The following is a 23,647-nucleotide window of genomic DNA, read 5'->3' on the forward strand; positions in this document are numbered from 1 at the left end:
TATATAAAGGTAACCAGCAGAGAAATGTCAAACCCATAAAATCCTTTTCAATGATCTCAACATAAGTTTCACAAAAAAAAATCTATAGTAAGATCTACTTAAAAAAAAAAATCTACTTTTGAAGGCGTATCTTTTTATATCGATACGCATAAATGTCATAAATGTTTCTACTAAAAACATTTCATATTAAATCATAAAGGACAACTCAACTGTATGGTGCAGATAAGAATCACATCTAAAACAAACTAGCTCTGAAAGGTTGTATATAAAATGATTAGCATAGGTATGTCAGATAAATACAAAAAATAAATATTGCAACTATCTCAACTTTTTTAACCGAATAGATGAATTTGGGTGAAAAGCAATTACAATAAATGAGACAAAGGTACTTTATAGTAGTAAAGATAAGAAAAGACAGGCTGAAAATTCGATTGAACTATCATCACAGTTATATAAATTTATATGTGCACATAAGAGGTAGAAGAAAACAAAATTAGAATGATGAGATTATTTTTTCCCTAGTTCTACTTCCATTAATTTTATTGAATTAATAATATGATGAAATTTCCTAAATTGAGGGTTGATTATATATTTAGAAATCTAGAATAACTAGACCAAAATTTCTCAATGAGATCTCATTGCCAAATTGTAGACATTTGTTGAATTAAAGACTTTGAGACACATATATTTTCTACTCACAGTTTAACAGTCTTTTTTTTTTACCACCAAAATAATTTCAGCTATATGAAACAACAGAAATTGTTGAGTCTATTCCAATTTGATTGCGATATAATACCGTCGTTGCTCTTATGTTACTATTTGACTAGCAAGTAGTTACCTTCTCCCTCCATTTTGACAGCAATACGAGAATTGGAGGCCCAACCAGCCAGACAGCTTCTTTTCTGCTGGAGAAGACTGTGTTGTTATCATTTGGCATGAGAATGGCCAGTGGAATGATGTTCCCTGCAATTACCATCTCACCTATACGTGCAAGAAAGGAACAGGTAATGATTACTCCGTTAATAATGTGTACTTAATCTTCATTTCAATTATAAAGATAATTCAGGAATTTGTGATTCAAATTCATTGTTTGAGACGCAAACTGGATATGTCCATGTATGTCATCTCTCGTTGCTCTGGAATATTTCACTCTTCCAAAACGATTGAAAAGTTTGTTTTCAGCAATGTTCTCACCTTAGATTTCAGGTCCTTAAAGATAACAATGTGGCATTAATGTAGGAATGCTGCCTGGTAACATCTTTAAGAAGAACAACTGCCAGTCCAAAGGACAATAAGCCTTTTATTTTATTTATTTATTTTTATTATTATTATTATTTTTTGAGATGGAGTCTGTCTCTGTCATCAGGCTGGAGATCTTGACTGGGTGGTGGGATCTTGGCTCACTGCAACCTCTGCCTCCCGGTTCAAGCAATTCTCCTGCTTCCGCCTCCCAAGTAGCTGAGACTATAGGCGTGCACCACCACACCCAGCTAATTTTTGTATTTTTAGTAGAGATAGGGTTTCAGCATGTTAGCCAGGATGGTCTTGATCTCTTGACCTTGTAATCTGCCAGCCTCGGCCTCCCAAAGTGCTGGGATTACAGGTGTGAGCCACAGCTCCTGACAGACTTCTTTTTTTTATTTTGATGAGTAGAACATTACAAAATAAAATACTTGTCAACAGTTAAACATTAGGCTATATTTTTAAAATCTAGATTTCTAGCTTTTTTAAGAAATAAGAAGACCTGGTACCATGTGGGTCATATTCAAGTTTGTCAGTGGTTTCAAGTACTAGAGCTGAGAACCACTGCCCTCCCTCGGTTGGGGCTGCGATCTCCATTTATTGCAGTCCTCACTGAGTCCTTCCTTTGTTTTATGTGAGTCTGTGCCCCAATCCTGAAAGACACAATCCCAAATGCCATAATCCTAAATGCTGAAATCCCAAAGGATTAAAATCCTGAAAATAGAGTTCTGGAAAAAAACAAATTTTAAAGACATTTATTTTAAAGAGAAAAAAATTTTAAGACATTTATTTACATTTTAAAATGATGATTTATTAGAGAAACATATAAAACATGACAGTGCTTCATAAGCCACTTTAGACAATAAAATAAATAGACAATAAAAACATACATATATTTTCAAGCATAAGCACTCAGGTATACTAATGGCAGTTGGGGAAAAACCAAAATGTATGAACGCATATCACTCTGGTTGTAATTATGTGCACCAGCTTTATAACGGTGGTCATGTGAAATACCATGATGAACAACATAAATCTTTTCACAAGATTGATAAAAACCTGAGATGGGTTACAACCGCATGTTCAGTTGCTCAAAGAGCCGAGATCTTGAGAAATCTTATCTTTCATAAATGGAGATGTACAAAAGAACATCTCTTCATTTATTGAGGAAGTTTCAACCTTCTTATGTTGAGAGCCAAGGAAGCTGAAGCCAGTAGTGTAACTCTCAGTCTGAGACCGAAAGCCTCAAGACCTAGGGGGCCTCTGGTGTGTAAGTCCTGGAATCCAAAGGCCAGTGAGCCTGGAATTCTGATGTCCATGGTGGCAGAAGTCTGTCCCAGCTCTCAGAGAAAGACCAGCTCACCTTCTGTATCTGTTTTCTCTGGGCACTTGGTTGATTGGATGATGCCCATCAACAATGAAGGCAGATCTTCCCCACCTCATCCACTCACACTGACACATTAATCTTCTCCGGAAACCCCCTGAGACATGCCCCAAATAATGCTCTCTTAGGTTTCTAGGTATTCCTTAATCCAGTCATGTTGACACCTAAAATTAAGTCCACAAGTCTACCCCTTGCAGCTTGGCACCCATATGCATCTTGTTAAACCATTATTTAAATTTCCAAATAAAGACAATGACAAGGTAATGTAATGATTCCTCCTGACATGATATAACTATCCTGCATACAACCAAAAATGCACTAATCCCTTCCCTAGAATTTGGCTTTCAGGATTTCAACATATTTCAGAATTATGATTTTGGGGACTTTAGATGTTAGGGATTTTAACCTCTAGGGATTTTGGTCTTTAGGAATTTCAAAATTTGGGATTATGACTTTTGAGATTGTGTCTTTTGGGATTATAATTGGCACTGGTTTTTGCCAACTGCCTGCTCTCTGTAGGCATTTGAGTATTTTAATCATTCCCTTAGAAGTTTATTTTATGCTTGTAAACTATGGAACACACATGCCATCCTTATATCTGTAGTTGAATATTTATAAGATAAAATAAGAACATGTGTAATGTAAATTGTATGAGAATTGTTTAGTTAACATTAAACAGAAAATATTTTAAAAGCTAATTTTTTAAGAGGTGTGTTTATCATTGGCCAATTTCTAAAGCACGCTGTACAGACTTTTTCCCTAAACAAATAGAAATTCTGTAAACTATTTTAACATATTTGCAATTAATAATGGTGTTATCACATGAATATTTAGTCCCTAGACCCAGATTTTACCCACCTCAAATAAGAGTACAAAGTACAAATGTAAAATATAAACCTATTTGATTTATTTGTCTTTGGATACAAAAATAATAAAACTAAAAATCACACTCTATAAATATTTTAGTAAAGATATAAACCCCAATAATTGAGAAATTCTATTAGAAGAAAGAGAACACTGACCTACACAAAGCCCGAGTCTCATGAAGTCAGCTGTTAGCAATGAGTACATTACTCTGCTATTTTCTCACCCAAGGTAGAACGTATTCTCAATACCTTTTCTACATGAGAAGCTTTCCTGACCATATCCCTTACTTTAGCACCTCTGTGATGGGATTCGTAAAAATAGCAAATCAAGTATTTTCTGTTTTTCTTTTTCCAGCATAGAAAACTTTACTAAATTGTTCATCTCTATCCAAATGTCATGTTTGCCATTTGTCTCCAAATGGTCCCTGGAGTCATACTTTTCATTTTATGATTTATACATTCTTACATTTCCTATTTTATTTTTTCCTATAGCAGGGTTTCTCAACAGCAGAGCTATTGACATTTTTGGTCAGATAATTCTTTATTTTAAGAGGCTATCCTGTGCATTAAAGCATGTTTAGCATAATCCCTGCCCTTTGTATACTACACGTCAGTAGCACTTTTACATCCCCTCTGCCTTGTAAAAGGCAAACATGTTTCTAGACATTGCCATATGTCTCTAGAAGAGGTAAACTGCCCCACGTTGAGAACCACTACCCTATACCAAAAAAGATTCACAAAAACACCATGATTGTTTACATTTCCCAATGGAGAACAAATTTTATAAAATACTGATTCTACCTCATTAAAGAAGAAGAAGAAGAAGAAAAAAACCCTATTTTGTATTTTATCTCCCCTACTCACTGATTTTATATTTGTGCAGTCAATTCTTTGCTAATCAGTACTTTGGGGAAGTTTGTAAATGTTTATAGGCTTTTTAAAAAGATACCCTTTTCTCCTTTTAGATATTTTAAACCTACAGACCTACGTAGTTCTCCTTTGAATTAACTATTAAATACTTGCAAAGAATTATAATATATATACAAAAATCATATTTTTTAAAAGAACACCTCAATGCATACTATCCATACATCTGTGGAGCATCCTGTGGGTTCCTCTCAATCCCATCCATTTACTTCTCAACTCCCACCGAGATAATGACTTATTCCCTTGCTTTTCCCTTTTCTATTATGATATACACTTGTTTCACTAAACAATAAATTATTTAGTTTTTTACATTTTTGAACTTTAAATAAGTGGAATCATACTGTATATATTCTGTGCTTTGCTCTTTTTTTGTTCAGCATTATGTCTGTGAGATTTATTCATGTTGATGCATGTAGTGGCATGTTCTTGTTTTCGTTTCTGTATTGTATTGCTTGTATGACTATACAACATTTTACTTATCAATTCTCCTATCAGTGGACACTTGAGTTATATTCAGTGTTTTTGCTTTTATAAACAATGTTTCTATGAGCATTCTTTAACTTGTTCTTGGTCAACTTTTGTGAGTTTCTGTAAGATATATTTCCAGGAGTGAAGTTGCTGAGTCATAAGATATATGTACCATAAAATCTACTTTAAAAAGCCAAATTTTTTTCCGAAGTGGTGGTACCAATTTTCACTCCCACCAACAATCTATGATAGATCCTGTTGCTCTACATCTTCTCCAGCATTTCGCACTATTGGACTTTGAAATTTTTGCCAATCTGGTGGGTATAAAATGTAATCTCTTGTGACTTAATTCACATTTTTTGATATGTCTCTCTGAATATCTTTTCATATATTTATCAATCACTTGAAGCTCTACTTTTGTAAAGTTTCTGTTCATATCTTTTGGTTATTTTGGAAAATTGTTTACTTATAATCTTATACATACTAATTTGTAGGAGTTCTTTTTATATTCTGGTTACTAATCCCTTGACAATTTTATATGTTGCAAATATGTTCTCCCAGTTTGTCACTTGAGTTCACCCTTACCTTATATTTTCTGATGGACAGAATTCTTAATTTTATTGATTTTTTTTCCTTTATGATCTAATCTTTTTTGTATTTTAAGAAATCTTTACCTACTGATAACCTACAGGTCACATTGGCAGGCTTCCAAATTAATCCACCTGGGGGAGGTCTTATGATTCATGGCTTACATCCTGTCCCTGAGTAAACAGTTCTATTGTGAGTTCCTCAAATCTTATCATGAATTCCTTAAACTGTTGACATACTGATTAATATGTAGCCTACTGACACTGGAAAAACACTGATTTGTTTGTGAATCATGAAGTTTTACTGATTGTTTTGCACATAGAGCATTTTGGCTTGTATTTTGTAATCTGTAGCCAATGATTATAACCTCTGTATTGTACCCTCCAATGAAAATCACAACTCGGGTCTGAGGAGTTGGCCTCCCTTCTGAACTTCCCCATAAAAGCCTTCCAACCTGTAGCAGATTCTGGAATATGCCCAACTTTGTGGTGTGTCTTCCCAGGTAGATCCTTGCATTTGGCTTCCAATAAACCTTTATCAAATTATTTCTGCCACAATAGCCTTAATTTTGGTTGACACTATCCTGAAGTCATAAAGATATTCTATAGTTTCTAAATGTTTTATAGTTTTACCTTTTGTGTTTATATATTTCAACCATCTAGAATTTATTTTTAATGTATTCTCTGAAGTACAAAACCAAGTTTATTTTTTTCCGTATGAATACACAAGTGTTCAAATGAAAAGACTACACTTTCCCTCTGCTCTGCCATGTTGCCTCTTTTAAATATCAAGTATATGTGTATAAATCTGTTTCTGGTCTATTTTCCTGTCCTTGACAATACCACACTCACTGAATTATTTTAGCTTTTTAATAAGTCTTCATATTTAGTTTTAGAAGAAATCTATATAATTATTTCTTCAAAATTATAAAAATGACTTCAAATTTGTTAGCACCAAATCAAGTATATTGAATTATTGAATTGATCATTTTTAACCTTCTCTATCACTTTGGTCTTCCATCTGATACTTGCTATTCCATCTGATACTTGCTATTATCTGGACCCTAGTATAGGCATTTCATATTACAATAAAAGAAGTGTGCACCATGGAATACGATGCGGCCATAAAAAGGAATGAGATCATGTCCCTTTCAGGAACATGGATGGAGCTGGAGGTCATCATCCTTAGCAAACTAACACAAGAACAGAAAACCAAATGCTGCATGTTTTCACTTACACATGAGAGCTAAACAATGAGAACATAGGGATACAAAGAAGGGAAGGACAGACACTGGGGCCTACTTGAGGGTGGAGGGTGTGAGAAGGGAGAAGATTAGAAAAATAACTATTGGGCATTAGGCTTAGTACCCGGGTGACAAAATAATCTGTAAAACAAACCCCTGTGACATGAGTTTAGCCATATAACAAGCATGCACATTTACCCCTGAACTTAAAAGTTAAAAAAAAAAAAAAAAAGTGTGCAGGTATCCAGATTGAGGTCAAGCAGAAGTAAATTAGAAGAACCAAACATTTAAATTAAACCAAAATTTGTCATTGCAAAAGAGTATGGTTGTAAATAGTCTTCTGAATATGCAAATATATTTAATAACTGAAAACTTTTAATATTAGGATGTTGGCATTCAAATGTTTGGTACCAAGGTTTCTGATAATCATTTTCGCACTGAATATCTGCAATATTTCATGAGAGAATGTGGCATGTTTTTGTAGGCCTATGGTGTCAGAATTCTTAAACAATAGAAATTTCCACTTAGGGAAAATTATATTTAAGTTACATTCATGTTAAAGATATATAGGAAAATACAATAATTTAATCAAAGTTGATTTTTTTAAAGTATATCGTTTAAAATAAGTGTGCTAATGTTGAATAAAACTATGTTAACACAAATTCAATTAAATCAATTTTCTAAGCTTTTGAACTTTAAAGTGAAGATATTTCTTTTACTTCTACTTCTTTTTTTGTTACTTATATTATTGCTGTTTGTTGATATTTATAATTTTTCATTGTAAATTTAAAATGATGGTTAAGAATTCCAAGCTTTACCCTCATTTACCTGTCTCAAGGGTTTAAATTTATATTCATTATGGTATTTATGAAATTCAGGCATGAATATTACAGTTTCTTTTTCTTGTCCCAATACAGAAGACAAAAAAGAGCAAATAAACATAAATGGAGCCAAAAGATATTTGTATTTAGGAGTCTTTGTCCATATTTCAAAACTATAATGTTATTGTAGATTGTAAGATTTTTGTTTGTTTTGTTTTGTTTTGTTTTGTTTTTTTGAGATGGAGTCTTGCTCTGTCTCCAGGTTGGAGTGCAGTGGCACAATCTCTGCTCAATGCAACCTCTGCCTCCTGGGTTCAAGTGATTCTCCTGCCTCAGCCTCCCAAGTAGCTGGGACTACAGGTGCCCACCACCACTCCTGGCTAATTTTTTGTATTTTTAGTAGAGATGGGGTTTCACCATGTTGGCCAGGATGGTCTTAATCTCTTGACCTTGTGATCCACCCCCCTTGGCCTCCCAAAGTGCTGGGATTACAGGCGTGAGCCACCATGACCAGCCTGTAGATTGTAAGTTTTTATAAGGAGGTAATAGTAATAGTTAAATTCATTATTGTCCCAATGAAGGTAATTAACAAATAAAAACTTAGGGATGGTGATGAAGACAATATGCTTTTTAATTTGGAATTTTCATCAGAAAAGTGGCCCTTCCAGAGGGTTAGATGAATGTATGACCATTTAGCCCTATGGTTGTTTAATAAAACAAATTTCAAGATGGCATAATCTGAGATTCAAAGTAGGCCCAGAGCCTCAACATTGAATTTTTTTCTTGAAAAATTTCATATTCTTAATTCTGAAAGATTGCCTTTGATGAAGTTGCTTACTTTGGTACCATAAAGAAAGAGAGAAAAATAAGAGACTCAGTATTAGCTGAAATACTTAGATTATTTGGAAGTAACCCAATTTGCTTTCCTTTAGTTGCTTGCGGCCAGCCCCCTGTTGTAGAAAATGCCAAGACCTTTGGAAAGATGAAACCTCGTTATGAAATCAACTCCCTGATTAGATACCACTGCAAAGATGGTTTCATTCAACGTCACCTTCCAACCATCCGGTGCCTAGGAAATGGAAGATGGGCTATACCTAAAATTACCTGCATGAACCGTAAGTGGTCCTTTAGAAAGAATGGACTACCGTGCTATAACAACTACTAGACACCTTCATTTTACGGCTGTGGTATCGGCAGTTTAGGGTATGGAGCAAGTAATATTGTTGTGTTTTCTTCTTTTCTTTCTTTCCTTCCATGTAGCATCTGCATACCAAAGGACTTATTCTATGAAATACTTTAAAAATTCCTCATCAGCAAAGGACAATTCAATAAATACATCCAAACATGATCATCGTTGGAGCCGGAGGTGGCAGGAGTCGAGGCGCTGATCCCTAAAATGGCGAACATGTGTTTTCATCATTTCAGCCAAAGTCCTAACTTCCTGTGCCTTTCCTATCACCTCGAGAAGTAATTATCAGTTGGTTTGGAGTTTTGGACCACCGTTCAGTCAAATTGGGTTGCCGTGCTCCCAAAACATTTTAAATGAAAGTATTGGCATTCAAAAAGACAGCAGACAAAATGAAAGAAAATGAGAGCAGAAAGTAAGCATTTCCAGCCTATCTAATTTCTTTAGTTTTCTATTTGCCTCCAGTGCAGTCCATTTCTTAATGTAAACCAGCCTACTGTACTATTTAAAATGTTCAATTTCAGCACCGATGGCCATGTAAATAAGATGATTTAATGTTGATTTTAATCCTGTATATAAAATAAAAAGTCACAATGAGTTTGGGCATATTTAATGATGATTATGGAGCCTTAGCGGTCTTTAATCATTGGTTCGGCTGCTTTTATGTAGTTTAGGCTGGAAATGGTTTCACTTGCTCTTTGACTGTCAGCAAGACTGAAGATGGCTTTTCCTGGACAGCTAGAAAACACAAAATCTTGTAGGTCATTGCACCCATCTCAGCCATAGGTGCAGTTTGCTTCTACATGATGCTAAAGCCTGCAAATGGGATCCTGATGGAACTAGGGACTCCAGTGTGGAACTCTTCTTTGCTGCATTCCTTTTTCTTCACTTACAAGAAAGGCCTGAATGGAGGACTTTTCTGTAACCAGGAGCATTTTTTAGGGGTCAAAGTGCTAATAATTAACTCAACCAGGTCTACTTTTTAATGGCTTTCATAACACTAACTCGTAAGGTTACCGATCAACGCATTTCATATGGATATAGACCTAGGGCTCTGGAGGGTGGGGGATTGTTAAAACAACACACATGGAAAAAAAAAAAAAGAAAGAAATTTTGTATATATAACCATTTTAATCTTTTATAAAGTTTTGAATGTTCATGTATGAATGCTGCAGCTGTGAAGCATACATAAATAAATGAAGTAAGCCATACTGATTTAATTTATTGGATGTTATTTTCCCTAAGACCTGAAAATGAACATAGTATGCTAGTTATTTTTCAGTGTTAGCCTTTTACTTTCCTCACACAATTTGGAATCATATAATATAGGTACTTTGTCCCTGATTAAATAATGTGATGGATAGAATGCATCAAGTGTTTATTATGAAAAGAGTGGAAAAGTATATAGCTTTTAGCAAATGGTGTTTGCCCATTCTAAGAAAGGAGCGAATATATAGAAATAGTGCGGGCATTTCTTCCTGTTAGGTGGAGTGTATGTGTTGACATTTCTCCCCATCTCTTCCCACTCTGTTTTCTCCCCATTATTTGAATAAAGTGACTGCTGAAGATGACTTTGAATCCTTATCCACTTAATTTAATGTTTAAAGAAAAACCTGTAATGGAAATTAAGACTCTTTCCCTAATTTCAGTTTAGAGCAACTTGAAGAAGAGTAGACAAAAAATAGAAAAAGAGAAAAGGGCACCCAGGGATTGGCCCAATATTGATTCTTTTTCATAAAACCTCTTTGGCTTAGAAGGAATGACGTCTAGCTACAATAATACACAGTATGTTTAAGCAGGTTCCCTTGGTTGTTGCATTAAATGTAATCCACCTTTAGGTATTTTAGAGCACAGAACAACACTGTGTTGATCTATTAGGTTTCTATTTTTCCTTTCTCATTACAATGCACATAATACTTTCCTGTATTTATATCATAACGTGTATAGTGTAAAATGTGAATGACTTTTTTTTGTGAATGAAAATCTAAAATCTTTGTAACTTTTTATATCTGCTTTTGTTTCACCAAAGAAACCTAAAATCCTTCTTTTACTACACTGTGACTGGTCTGGTTATTTACAACTTTAAATCCTAATGTGCACCAACATTTTTACATTCTGGTTCCATCATGGAGAGCAAGCTTCTAGCCTCGATGAAATCAAGCAAAGAAATGATTATATATATACCTGCAAAAGTTATGATAATAATTCTGATAATGTTTTTATCTGAATACTATGTATTAATTTCAAATATGAAAAATATGCGGTGGAAAAGTGATAGCTCACATCACAGAAATCTTCCTAGGAACCAAGGCAAGTGTTTTACATGTAATATATCACAACAAGCTTATGAAACAGGAGTCATCATTACTGATTATCAGGCACAGAGGGCTCATTATTTTTTCAAAGTCATGCAGTTAGTATGTAGCAGAAGCAGGTAATCCCTACAGCCTACACAGCATTTCCAAGAAAAATATAAAATATTATATCCCCGCATTTAAGTGGTTAATTTACTGGTGAGGAAATCATATGTAAATAATGATCAGAAACTGTCAAAAATATAAAGTTATCATCCATTCAGATATCCATCCGTTCCTTCAGTTTTCATTCATTCATTATTTAAGTATTTAATGTGTGCCAGGCACTGTAATAGGCTCTGAAGATTCACCAGTGAATGAGGTAGACATGATTTTGCCTACATAAAGTTTTTATACTGGCTGCATCCCATGGAAATTATCATAGAACCATTCTATTCAATAGCTTTATTGATAATCTGGAAGAACCAATCAATACATTTTATGCTCTGAAGTTATAGCAAAGATATAAAGGTCAAAGCTGAGCTGAAAATTATTTTAAGGTTCTTTCTAGAAATGTAAAAAATATACAGGGAGTTTGGCATGAATAAGTGTGGAAGAGAAGAGATTATTTTCCTTTCTGAGCTTGTCCTTTTAGTGTGCACTCTGTCATATCTTTTACATAGAATTTAAATATGATCCAAGGGAATATATAAGAATTTATATTAATTGTGCATATATACCCTTCTTAGATTATTGGTGGATCTGGGTGCAAATAACAGAATCTGTGGGATGTTCAGAATAGTGGGACAGAGTGAGACATTAAGAAAGAGTTACACTAGTCAAAGTCAGCAAGAAGTGGTTCTTTGTCCATTTTTAAAGGTTAAGTGTCATATCAGAGGGAAGAATGTGCCCCTGCGTTGGAGGCTATTTAAGAAGAGGTGGTCTTCCAGGGTAGCTGTATTACTGAAGAGGTAAGAAAGACTGTATAAGGAGGGATGCATCATTTTAATGTGATAGTAAGTAGACCTTTGCTGATCTTAAGTAAATTTTCAATATTTACTTAATACTAGTACCAAGAGTAGGAACTGAATTAGCCTTAAGGTATTTGCCCGGAAATCATATATCATGTACAATAAACTCATGGAGTTTGCAAATAAAGAGAAAAAAATAAAGTAGTTGTAAAAAGGTTCAGGGTTAATTTTGTGCATGACATGTTCATGACTATTTCCCATGAAAAGAATCTATGAGAGAAAATATATTCTAGATAAGGGCAAAAGATGTTATTATCAAGTGGCTAAAGACTCAGCAATGAATACAACATTTGTAAAGTGTTTTCCTTTATGTTTCCTAATATTAGAAATGCAGTGAAATTGTTTCTGAAGAAAAAAGGTCAGCAATGTATATTAGCACTGATATTGGTGCATCTTTCTTTTTACTGTATTGCAACTTGCATTTGCTCTAAACAAATCAGAATTCACCCCAATGATTCTTTTCTGAAACAAGTCTGAACAGAACATTTATAAAGGTCCTTGAGTGAGTCATTCAAGATTGTATAATCTTTTCCCATTATTACTCATTTCTGTATGTTTAGATCCCAGCTGGACAAGAAAGAGCAAATGCCAAAATAGAACAAGAATGGTTTTGTTGAGGTGTTTACAGAATAAGCAAAGCCTGGGTTTTAATTGGAATTTAATTCAGAGTTCTGTCTGAGTCTATCAAATGATCCCTGTTGAAGATTAAAAGTTTACTGCCTTAGGCAGTAAGTCTTAAATTATTTTTGATAGTATTTATTCTAAAATTTAAAAAGCTGTGTACCTCTCACATTTTAAGTTGTCAACAAAATTTTTTTTTTCATCATAAAGTTAAACAACAATAGAGGATGTAATTTTTGACCTATTTTAAATATTGCCATTCTAAAACAAGCATATAACATCACTTTCAGATATATTCAGTGGAATCTAAATAATCTAAATATCACAGTGGTTTGACCCCCTACATCATTCTTTTAAAATAGTCTTTATTAACAGTCAAAATTTTTTATTTTACTTTCTTAGGATTAATTTTAAAATTTAAGTTCCTCTTATAGAATGTTATCAAAATTATATATTTATATGCTTAGAAGTCTTCTATTAAGCCATCAAACTTAAGTACATCAAAATTTATAATTTAAAATTTAAATTTTTTTCCTTGTGAACATAATCCTATAAAAGTTAAAATTTTCCTGGACTGAGTTATTTTTGTAGCTTACTAATATATAATTGATCAAAACAATATAAAGCTATTATAACATTTGAAATATTATACAAATTGTGAAATTTTGTTGGAAATATATCTTAATGAGGTAATTAGGGCTGTTTTTCCCAATTCGCATTTCCGTAGGGAAATATTCCTTAAAACTAGAATGTGGCATAGCTTAGCACATTTGGCTCTCATTTTGTTTGATATATTTAAATACTGAGAAAATCTGTTTTACATAAGTAGATAAATGATAGTTTTAATTGTGCCACTGCTACTCATTTTCTAAGCAATTCTGATCTAGAATGGCCAAAAATCACAGTGATCTATCAAAAAGCTTATTTTCAATTTACCTCTCAGCTGACATGTCCAAGTCCTCCTTAATTTTTTTTTTTTTATAAACACTTGGTTTGAAAAAGGATTTGTCCACACGCATCAGATTATTCAGTGGAGTTGTCTTTTAGTTGTTCTAATTCTGCATTCCATGTGCAATGTATCCAAGACTCAGAATGGATAAGGATGGTTTCATGTAGTGGGTTTTTATTTATTTTATTTTTTATAAAGTAGAAAAGGAACAATTGTCTAAAGTATTGGTCCTCAAAGTTTGTTCCCTGGAACGACAGCATTATTTTCACGCAGGAACTTGTGAAAAATGCAAATCCTCAGACCTTACCCTACTGAGTGAGAGATTATGGGAGTGGGGACAGCGGTATGGGTTTTTGCAGACACTCCAGTGATTCTCATACATTCTAAAGTGTATGAGAACTGGCATAAAGGGGGATGCAAAAGCAGAAGCAGGAGCCTCCATCACAGACACCTGCCTAGGCAAATGAGTTTTAGAAAAGCATCCAGGTGGTAATTAAAGTTCTGGAAATGACTTCACTTTTATGTATCCCTTGGAAAGTCTTAGGGCACTCGCACAGTAGGAGTACTACCCTGGGAGTATACTAAGTTTTCCCCTGGTTTGGAGAAAGCTGCTTTAAGATACAGAGTCCTTAAAGTGCTTTCTGATTTTTAGTACGTCATCTGTCCATATTTATGACCATGTGTTCTACTAGTCTGGTGGTGATTACTTTCCAACATTTCAATGGGCCTCTGGTTTTAAAGAAAATGTGAGAAAGGTTTTCTTTACAGGAAAACTGAATAAAGCAGCATGATTAAAATACTAATTTCTTAAAGACCTGATACAAAGTTTTAAATGTAGGAATTAAGAGAAATTTAAAAACAGAAATAGAAGCAAAGAAGATATATTGTAATTTCTCTTCAAGAGCCAACCAGGAAAAGGAACCTCAAATTCAATGATGAGCCTTAAAAGAGGCCTAGGTGGGAGAATCCTTTGGAGTGCACTGATCTCTACATTGCTTCAGTTCCCAGATCACCTCATCCTCTCCTATGTTCATAAGCCAGATTGAACCCATTTTTCATATAATAATACATATTGAGCACTTACCAGGTTCCAGGCAGTATGTTAGGTGCTGGAGATACTGTCATAAACAAGACTAACTGAGTTTCTGTTTTTAGGGAGCTTACAGTCTGATGAGAAAGATTAGTAATGGCATTAAAGTAGGAAGAGTCTGATTTCCCAAAATGCAAAAGCTCTGTTCTTGACCATCTTTTTTTTCCACGCTCCATCTTTGCCTGATTCCATTCATAACCGTGGCTTAAATCCCTGCGTAATTACTTCCGTGTCCAGTTGGTTGGATTCTATAGGCACGTGAAGATCTTTATCTTTCAAGTTGAACTATTATCTCTCTCTCTCTCCCCCAACCATTTTTTATAACTAGTAGTCATTCTGGCTCCTAATTTAATGCCCATATTTAATCAATTGCCAAATTCTATAATTCTACCTCCAAAGCCTTCTCATATCCATTCTCTTCTCTCTATCCCAACTGTCCTCAATATCTCATATAGCCTTACTATCTCTAGACACACTGCTTTCCAAATTACCTTTCAAACTACTCCAGAGTATTCTTTAAAATGTGCACATCAGAGCTTGGCATTCCCCAGCACAGAATTCTTCAGAACTTAATGCCTACAAAATAGAATCTAATTTCATATGCATAGACTTTACCTACTTGTCCAATCTAATATTCTGCAAAATGCTGTGAACAAACCCCCAAACTATTTGATTTCATGTCTTGATTTAGAAATCGTAAGTGGAAAAACTATCAAATTTAAGTTCTAATGTTTTTATTTAATTGATCACTTTGGTTTCCTGTTCAACGTCTGATCAAATGTCAGACTCTTCTTATAGCAATTGTATGGGAGGCAGAAATGGAAGACTAAAACTGCCATTTGACTCAGTAGGATATAGGTGTGTCTTTCCAGGTACACTCTGCACCCTTCTCCTGCTCTGTGCTCTGAGATACTGACAGTATAGACTGCTCCTATTGGGTTCAGCCATGGAGAGCATTGCAGGAAATCAGAACCAGAGAGGATAACTCTATATCAGTGTATAGCCCCTTGGCTCCCCCCAGTCCTGTGGGATTGCCATGGGCTGGTGGTACTCTATGATAAAGTTATTAGATCCTCCTGGGCAGCAGTCTCCACAGAGTCCTCTTTGCCTCCTGGTTCCACAGCTGCTCATAAGACCTTTCAGGACTGGCCTAGTAAGAGCTCTCTACTGTTTTTGGCCCCACGGATACTGTATTATGAAGTGTGATTTCCTTAAGCTTCTCACTTTTGTAAATAATCCTTTTATTAAACACTCTGACTAATTTTATTCGTGTCATCTATTTCCTGTTGGATTCCTGGCTGACAGTGTTATTTGATGCATTTCTTCAGGGGAAATGATGGAAGTAACCCCATTCATTTCGTTCATAGGATAGGCATGCTGCATTGCAGTCTGGAAGCTTGCACACTGGTTCCCTTGGGTTACTTCTAAGGTGTCTTATTGTGTACTTATATGAGGTTATAGCTTTAATTCCTTTCTGGTAACCATTAAACACAAAGCATGTGATTGTTGTAACTGCCAGCCATTTTTCTGCCTCAGCTATGCATAAACATGGCCACACTGCAGACTTCTTGGTCTGAACGTTGTGTTTTCTGGCTTAAATTTCCAAAATAAAATGTATTATTCCTCAACTTGAGTTCACAATCAAGGTCAGTTTTCAATGCTTGTTTTATAATTAGGAGAAAAAAAGAGGAGGAGTGAAGTAGTATAGGTGCATAACAAGTTTCTCTGAGACTAAACTCCAATATTTTTGGAACTTTATGCTTTATGGTTACCCACAGAGAAAGTAGGATGAGAAGGGAGGAAGACATTGCTATTTTAAACCTGCCAACAGATATTGTTTCTTTGGATAGAAGTATGCCTTTATCCTTCAGAGATGAATTTTTCCCTCTAGTTTTAGGAGAAGTCATCCCAGGGGAGGTCTTCAAGTTACACAAATTCAAGATTCAAGTTCATACTTTGGGATGAATTGGTAAAAGGAGAAACTGAGCTGATCTGCATTAAAAAGTAGATGTTGTTCTCTTCTCATACAAAATGTTGTATCTTTTTTTTTTTTTTTTTTGAGGCGGAGTCTCCTTCTGTCGCCCGGACTGGAGTGCAGTGGCCAGATCTCAGCTCACTGCAAGCTCCGCCTCCCGGGTTTACGCCATTCTCCTGCCTCAGCCTCCCGAGTAGCTGGGACTACAGGCGCCCGCCACCTCGCCCGGCTAGTTTTTGTATTTTTAGTAGAGACGGGGTTTCACCGTGTTAGCCAGGATGGTCTCGATCTCCGGACCTCGTGATCCGCCCGTCTCGGCCTCCCAAAGTGCTGGGATTACAGGCGTGAGCCACCGCGCCCGGCCAAAATGTTGTATCTTTTAGATTAAACTTTAATACATATTCTGTTTGTTTTCTCTGGGGTCTTGATTCCAGGGTATGATAAATTCTTGGCCAAGGCTTTCTGTGTTGAAGAGGAAAGCTGATTCCAGCAACATGGTGGCAGATGTGCTGAAATCAAGAGAAACCTCTCCTAGAGATCTGTGCAGAGGCCTATCAACTCTGGAAGTAGTCCAGTAAAGTACACTGTTTTAAGTGTGGCTTGGTTGTGTTACACATGCGTGGTACGCGAAGGCTTGCTGGGGTCAGAGTGATGTGCAGGGACATTTATGGAATAGGGCAGCGTTCCTTAACAAAATGTCCCAAGAATATTTTGTGAGGGGCCTCATACGATTTTTAAATTTTTGGCAGGTAATGTGTGTTTTTGGGAATGCTGTTCTAGCGAGAAAGGGAAGTGCAACTTCTTAAAACTAAATTTGGGAATATCTATATGATCCAGGCTTTCTTATAAGTAGTATCTTCATTGCTTAATATGTGGCGATATTTTGACTTTTAACTTTGAGTATCTTCTCCTTAATCATGAGGTAAATTAATAGATAATTTCATTTTGGATAAGGATATGTCATTCAAAAAACTGATTAGGAAAATTGTTAATGAACATAATAAGCAAAGAAAATAAAAGTAACCCAGCAAAAGAAGTAGAAGAAAATTAGTTCCAATGGTGGGAAAAAAAAAATAGAAAATTAGTAAAATAATTCCAGACAAATGAGAGTAAAACAACAATATCATTGTTTTGAAAAAAGATTGAGGAAAGAAAGAAGACTTTCAGGGATTTTAGAGGCTCTAATAATCTAGATTGAGCCAAAACATACCATTAAAAAGCAGGCTTTGGGATTCAGTGATGCTCTGATTATGAAAGGAGGAAAGATGAAAATGGTAAGTGCAACATTTAGCATACAGAGTTGAGGAAAATAGAAATACTATAAAGCATTCATGTCAACACAGTAGACAGTTTACATGGAACACCAAGAAATATTGGAAGCTCGCTACCAAAAGGACTAATGTTAGTGAAGGGCTTGGGAATTTCAGATTTTATAAGAATGAAACAAATTTAGAATTATTTTTTATTTAAATGAAGGTTTGAAAATACAAAAATAACAGTCCTGCTTATCCACAAAGGAGGAAGTTCAGGATAGAGATTAGACCAAAGGACGAGAGATGCTGAAACAACTGAGAATGAATGGGCCACTGTGCTAAAGCTGGAAAATATGCATCTAGGCTGAAAATAGCATGGGCAATTAGTACTTATTGGATATTACCTAAATCATAACTCTCCATTGCACACCATGAAAACACTTCAGATATGTGCTAAATTATGTCCTTGCTCTTTTGTTGTTGTTATTGTTAATTTATTAGCTAAGTAACACGTGTTCATTGTAAACTTGTGGGAAAATACAGAAAAGCACAAATAGGAAAGTAAATATTCAAGAGACTGTTTGCTTCAGATCACTACTTTTAACCCACACCGATCCAAAGAGTGCTCAATAACTGTATGTAGAGGGAACTATTTATTGGGTGCCAGTCACTCTCCTAAGTGTATTGCCATCTGTTTCTTTTCAAAGAAAGTAAACTCCGTGAGCACAAGGCCTCCTCTGTCTTGTTCATCACCATGTTCCTAACACCTGCAGTAGGGCCTGGCATGCAACAGGCACTCAATAAATATTTATTAAATGAAGGACTAAATCACCTCTTCCAGTGTTCCTATCGATTTTATTGTCATGCCTATTTGCTGATGAGGAAACAGAGGTACAGAGAGATTATGCTGACTTCCCAAAGCTGCTTAGTGATGGGAGGTAGAGCTAGGATGTACACCTAGAAAGTTTGACTCTGGAGCTCATTAACACATTTGGTTATTACTCCGTAGGTAGTGGGGAGTCGGTAGAAAATAAGGTCAATGTGGTGGTATTAATAACATCACACTGGGCTGGGCGTAGTGGCTCACGCCTGTAATCCCAGCACTTTGGGAGGCAGGCAGATGACGAGGTCAGGAGATCACGACCATCCTGGCTAACACGGTGAAACCCTGTCTCTACTAAAAATACAAAAAAATTAGCTTGGTGTGGTGTTACGCACCTGTAATCCCAGCTGCTCCGGAGGCTGAGGCAGGAGAATCACTTGAACCTGGGAGGCGGAGGTTGCAGCAAGCCGAGATGGCGCCACTGCACTCCGGCATGGTGATGAAGCGAGACTCTGTCGCAAAAAAAAATAATAATAATAATAATAATAATAATAAAAAATAACATCACACTGAAACTAAAACAGAAACCCCTTACCTCCATAAGACAGGTGTTGTCAATAACCTATTACATTATTCATCGAGCAGTTCTGTCAACCAGCAGCATCAGAAGCTGAGGACAGAAAAAGAAAACTGTAAAGCCATTTGTCTCTCACTACTCTGCTCCAGAAATATGCCATCCATGGTTGTCTGGCACCTAAATTAGTGGCTGAATGATTTAGCAAATAAGAATCACACAGACTGTTGGGATTTCTAGAAGTTCACATAAATGAATGTTCAGAAAAAATATAGGTACAATTTGTGTCTATTTAAGACTGCAGAGTCAGAGTGAATGTCAGAGTCATTTCATTCTGAATTTCAGCACATTGTAACTTTTGTTGTTGCCTATTTTACCAAAATAAATATTTGCCACTTATTTGGGGATTCTGGGAACATGCCAGGGCATCAGTGGGAATGTCTAGAAGAGAATCGGAAGTTGTTTTCCAGCGAGCTGTGGACAAATCTCCATGCAGCCATTTTGCATGATCCTGGAGATCAAGAAATGCTTGCATGAATTTTCAAATACAGTTTACATTTTAGCATTCATAGGAGTCACTGATATGCCTATGGCATACCCTAGTTCACATAAGCATACAAGTCTGTGAATTTCTGAAGTGAATGGAGATTAAATAAAACAATCCAACTTTTGCTTTCAAAGAAAATGTAGCAGAAAAAATGACAATGTGTTCTAAGTTTTGACAACCCTTAGGAATGTACTTCAAATTAGGCTATAAATGTAAGAGCACACATTCATTCCTTTGTTCATTTAGTTTTCATTCATTCACAATGCTTTTAAGCACAAACTACATTTCAGATATTATTTTATTTCTGAGATTCATTTCAGACTTTATTACATTGTTACTACAATAAGACAAGACTCTTCTGGGTTTTAGTAATTGCTCCTCAAATATGAAACATTCAACCCTCCAGAAACGACCTGACAACATCCAACACTTATACTGGCACACTGAAAAGATATGTTATCTGTATCAGGATTAAAGATATCACAAGGTAAAGCAAGCTTTGTTGGAAACTAGAAATAGCCTGTGAGTTCAGGTTGGAAATAAATGTTTGGAGGCAGGAAGGAAGATTTGTATTCAAGCAACAAGTAGTTGTAATATTAAGTTTGTAATAATTCTGTGCCAAATAGGGACTCTCTATTTGAAACTATTGCCTCAAATATTTCATTCAATGTCATGTCTTATGCCGTCTTATTAGTTGATTTAAGACGTACTGAGACAATGTCAAAAAAAAAAACAATGTTTTAGCTGAATTTTCTTTTCTTGTGTCTTTCAGTTCCTTGTTTAGGAGTTGGAAACTGGTTACTTACACTCAAAATAGACAGGAAAGCCCCCTTGAGTATCCTGAATGCCACTGAAAGATCCCGAGTTGACCTGTGGAGGGTGACTGGGGCAAGGCAGGATTGTCAGACCAGAGCCAACAAAGGCAGAGCAGGTGTGGTAGAAAGCAGATGGACCTGAAATCAGAAAATATAGGATCAGGCCGGCGCAGTGGCTCACACCTGTAATCCCAGCACTTTGGGAGGCTGAGGCAGGTAGATCACTTGAGGTCAGGAGTTCAAGGTCAGCCTGACCAATGTGATGAAACCCCGTCTCTACTAAAAATACAAAAATTAGCCGGGCATGGTGGTAGGCACCTGTGATCCCAGCTACTCGGGAGGCTGAGGCAGGAGAATTGCTTGAATCCAGGAGGCGGAGGTTGCAGTGAGCAGAGATTGCACCACTGCACTCCACCCTGGGCGACAGAATGAAGCCCTGTCTCAGAAAAGAAAATGTAGGATCAGACCCCAGTGTGTCCATCCACTAACTGAGGGACTTTTGACACCCAGCCCCTGAGATTTAGTTTCCTCAGATAATGTGGCTGACTCCCAATTGTACCTAAGCTGGTGGTTAGGATTTGGTGCTGTCTGACAAACTGTGAAGAGGTCATTCTTAGGTATCATTTTTATGAACACATTTTTTGGGGGGGTGTTTGGTTTGGCTGAAAACTAAAGGAAAAGATTTTTCCTTCTTGTTTCCTTGGTGGAAAAGTGAGAGGACAGAGGTCTATCTTATGTATATCTACCACTTAAGGCAGAAGAAGAAGGAACTACTTTTATTAGAGATTGAAACCAAGAGTTATGCAGCGCTGTGCTTCACAAAATGAGGGGCAGAATGTGATCTGTAGTCATAGGGCAAGAGGCAAGGGAAATTGTGTGGCTCTGGTACATGAGGGCTTCAGGGAACATGCCAGAGCATCAGTGGGAATGTCTAGACACCCAGACAGAACCAGAGGCTGCTTTGGGAGCTGGGGATGCTGTTAGGTCCTCTGCATAGATGGAATCAAGAGTCAGATGATTAGTTATTTAAGTCATTATGATCCCTTCAAGGCTGTTCTAGTGAAAACGGGGTAAATGAGGCTAAAAGTGTTTCAGACATTTTTGTTTAGTAGTAGTAGAGCCCTTTCTACTCACAATGAAAGCGTATTCTGAACATAGATACCTAATACAGATAGAAGTAGAGCTCTCTGTGTTGAAATGGTAAGAACCTGGAGCTATCGACTTAGCTCAACCGGCATCTCTGTTTCTGACAGCTCCCTAAGTGCTTCCAATTTGCAGCCGAGGTGGAGGACCACTGCCTTAGAGAAATGCTTCTCAAACATTAATGTACTTACTAGTCACCTGGGGATCTTGTTAAAATGCAGGTTTCTATTCAGGAGGTCTGGGATGGGGTCTGAGGCTCTGCAAGTCTAACAAGCTCCCAGGTGATTCTGATGTTGCTGGTAGGTAAAACACATTTTGAATAACAAAGTCTTGGAGCACTGGTTCTCTCACTTTTGTGGGCATAAAAATCTCATAGGGTGCTTATTAAAACAAAGATTATTGTGCTTGGCTCTCAGAATGTTGGATTCAGTAGGTCTATGGTAGGGCCTGGTAATTTGCATTTCTAATGTGTTCACAGGTGATCTAGCTCTGGGCATGATCACATAGGGCAATATTTCCAAAACCTGGCAGAACTTGGCAACCTCATAATGTATACTCATGCTTGGCACCTCCACCCCTCCCCACTCCCCTTGGCCCTCCATCCCTGCCTCTTGCAGAATCTGCTTTAAAGGCTCCTTGGTGATTCCAATCAAACCATTGACATAAGGCCTTGTAGGTCACATGAGGACTTGAGATTCCATTCTAAATACATACTATACATTCATTGTCTCTGCTTTTCAAAATAATTCTTGACTGGATTAAAGATATTTTAAAACAGATAACTGATGAAATCCTAACACCTGAACTATACATTTTCATCTGGTTCCCTATGAATTATGTCATCTGAATATTATCTGATGAATATTATTTCAGCAGATTATTTCATCTGAATAATCCCCATGAGGTAGATACTGCCTCCATTATCTCTTTTATTACAAGTGAGGGAGACTCAGAAATGTTGTTAGCCAGACAGTTCTTTAATTCCTGTAGAGAAATAGATTAAGAGGTTCAAAATTGGTTAATTTTGGAATCTACTCATGCCAAACTAGCTATATTGTTTTCCTCCCACTTTCTATTAACTTGGGTCTGTTCCATTACGGGTTATGTGGCAGAAGCTAATTACTGGGAGCCTGTAATTTGAAGTGACAGGTAATTGAAACTTCAGTCTTCTATGAATATCTGTGTAATGCATAATACGTTATTAAGAACTAATTATTTAAAACACAAATGAAGCTGATTGAAGTCAGCTGCAGGAATTGGTGGTTAATATTAAAATTGAAACTACAGATCATTAACTTGGGTCCAAAAAAGCTCATTTCAAGCTAGCTAGCAAAAATTATTTTTTGTCATTTGGTATTAATTATGACATGCTAATAAGCCTAATTTTATTTGGTCCATGTACATTTGCCTCATGTACTCAGGATAAAAAGCAGAATAGAAGTTCTAAATCCAAAAAAGGAAGAAAAAGATCTATCCCACACTTGTATTAATATTTAACTTTTTGTTGAATTAATACTCTGAGGTTGCCAACACAAACCTCAGTGGAAATGGTGATTCTTTTAAAAGAATATTAAATTGGATTTTAGTTTCAAATGGGATGTTATTATTTTATAAAATTTTATCACCCAAATTTTCTAAATGGAATATCTAATTAGAACAATAGGATGCATATCCCAATAGTTTATGTATATACACTGTAAAATATATACTATATAAATAATATATGACATATTATGATATCTAATAATATATTATATAACATATTATGATATCTGATAATATATAACCTATTATATATGATACATAT

The 23,647-nt window shown here is 35.9% G+C and overlaps 1 protein-coding gene across 3 annotated transcripts in view; it reads left to right on the forward strand.

Annotated features, from left to right (window-relative positions):
* The window catches only part of VCAN (versican), a 114,000-nt gene extending 103,222 nt beyond the window's left edge, over window positions 1-10,778 (forward strand). For all 3 annotated transcript variants that reach the window (XM_017893435.1, XM_017893436.1, XM_017893437.1), the window contains 3 exons: window positions 860-1,004; window positions 8,472-8,654; window positions 8,800-10,778. In XM_017893435.1, the coding sequence (XP_017748924.1) occupies window positions 860-1,004; window positions 8,472-8,654; window positions 8,800-8,927 (456 nt within the window). In that variant the 3' untranslated portion in view covers window positions 8,928-10,778. The remainder of the gene's footprint in view (window positions 1-859; window positions 1,005-8,471; window positions 8,655-8,799) is intronic.
* Window positions 10,779-23,647: the final 12,869 nt, after the last annotated feature.

The sequence above is a fragment of the Rhinopithecus bieti genome, unplaced genomic scaffold (genome assembly GCF_001698545.2).
Source record: "Rhinopithecus bieti isolate Rb0 unplaced genomic scaffold, ASM169854v2 scaffold_23411, whole genome shotgun sequence".
In the NCBI taxonomy this organism is placed as follows: Eukaryota; Metazoa; Chordata; class Mammalia; order Primates; family Cercopithecidae; genus Rhinopithecus; species Rhinopithecus bieti.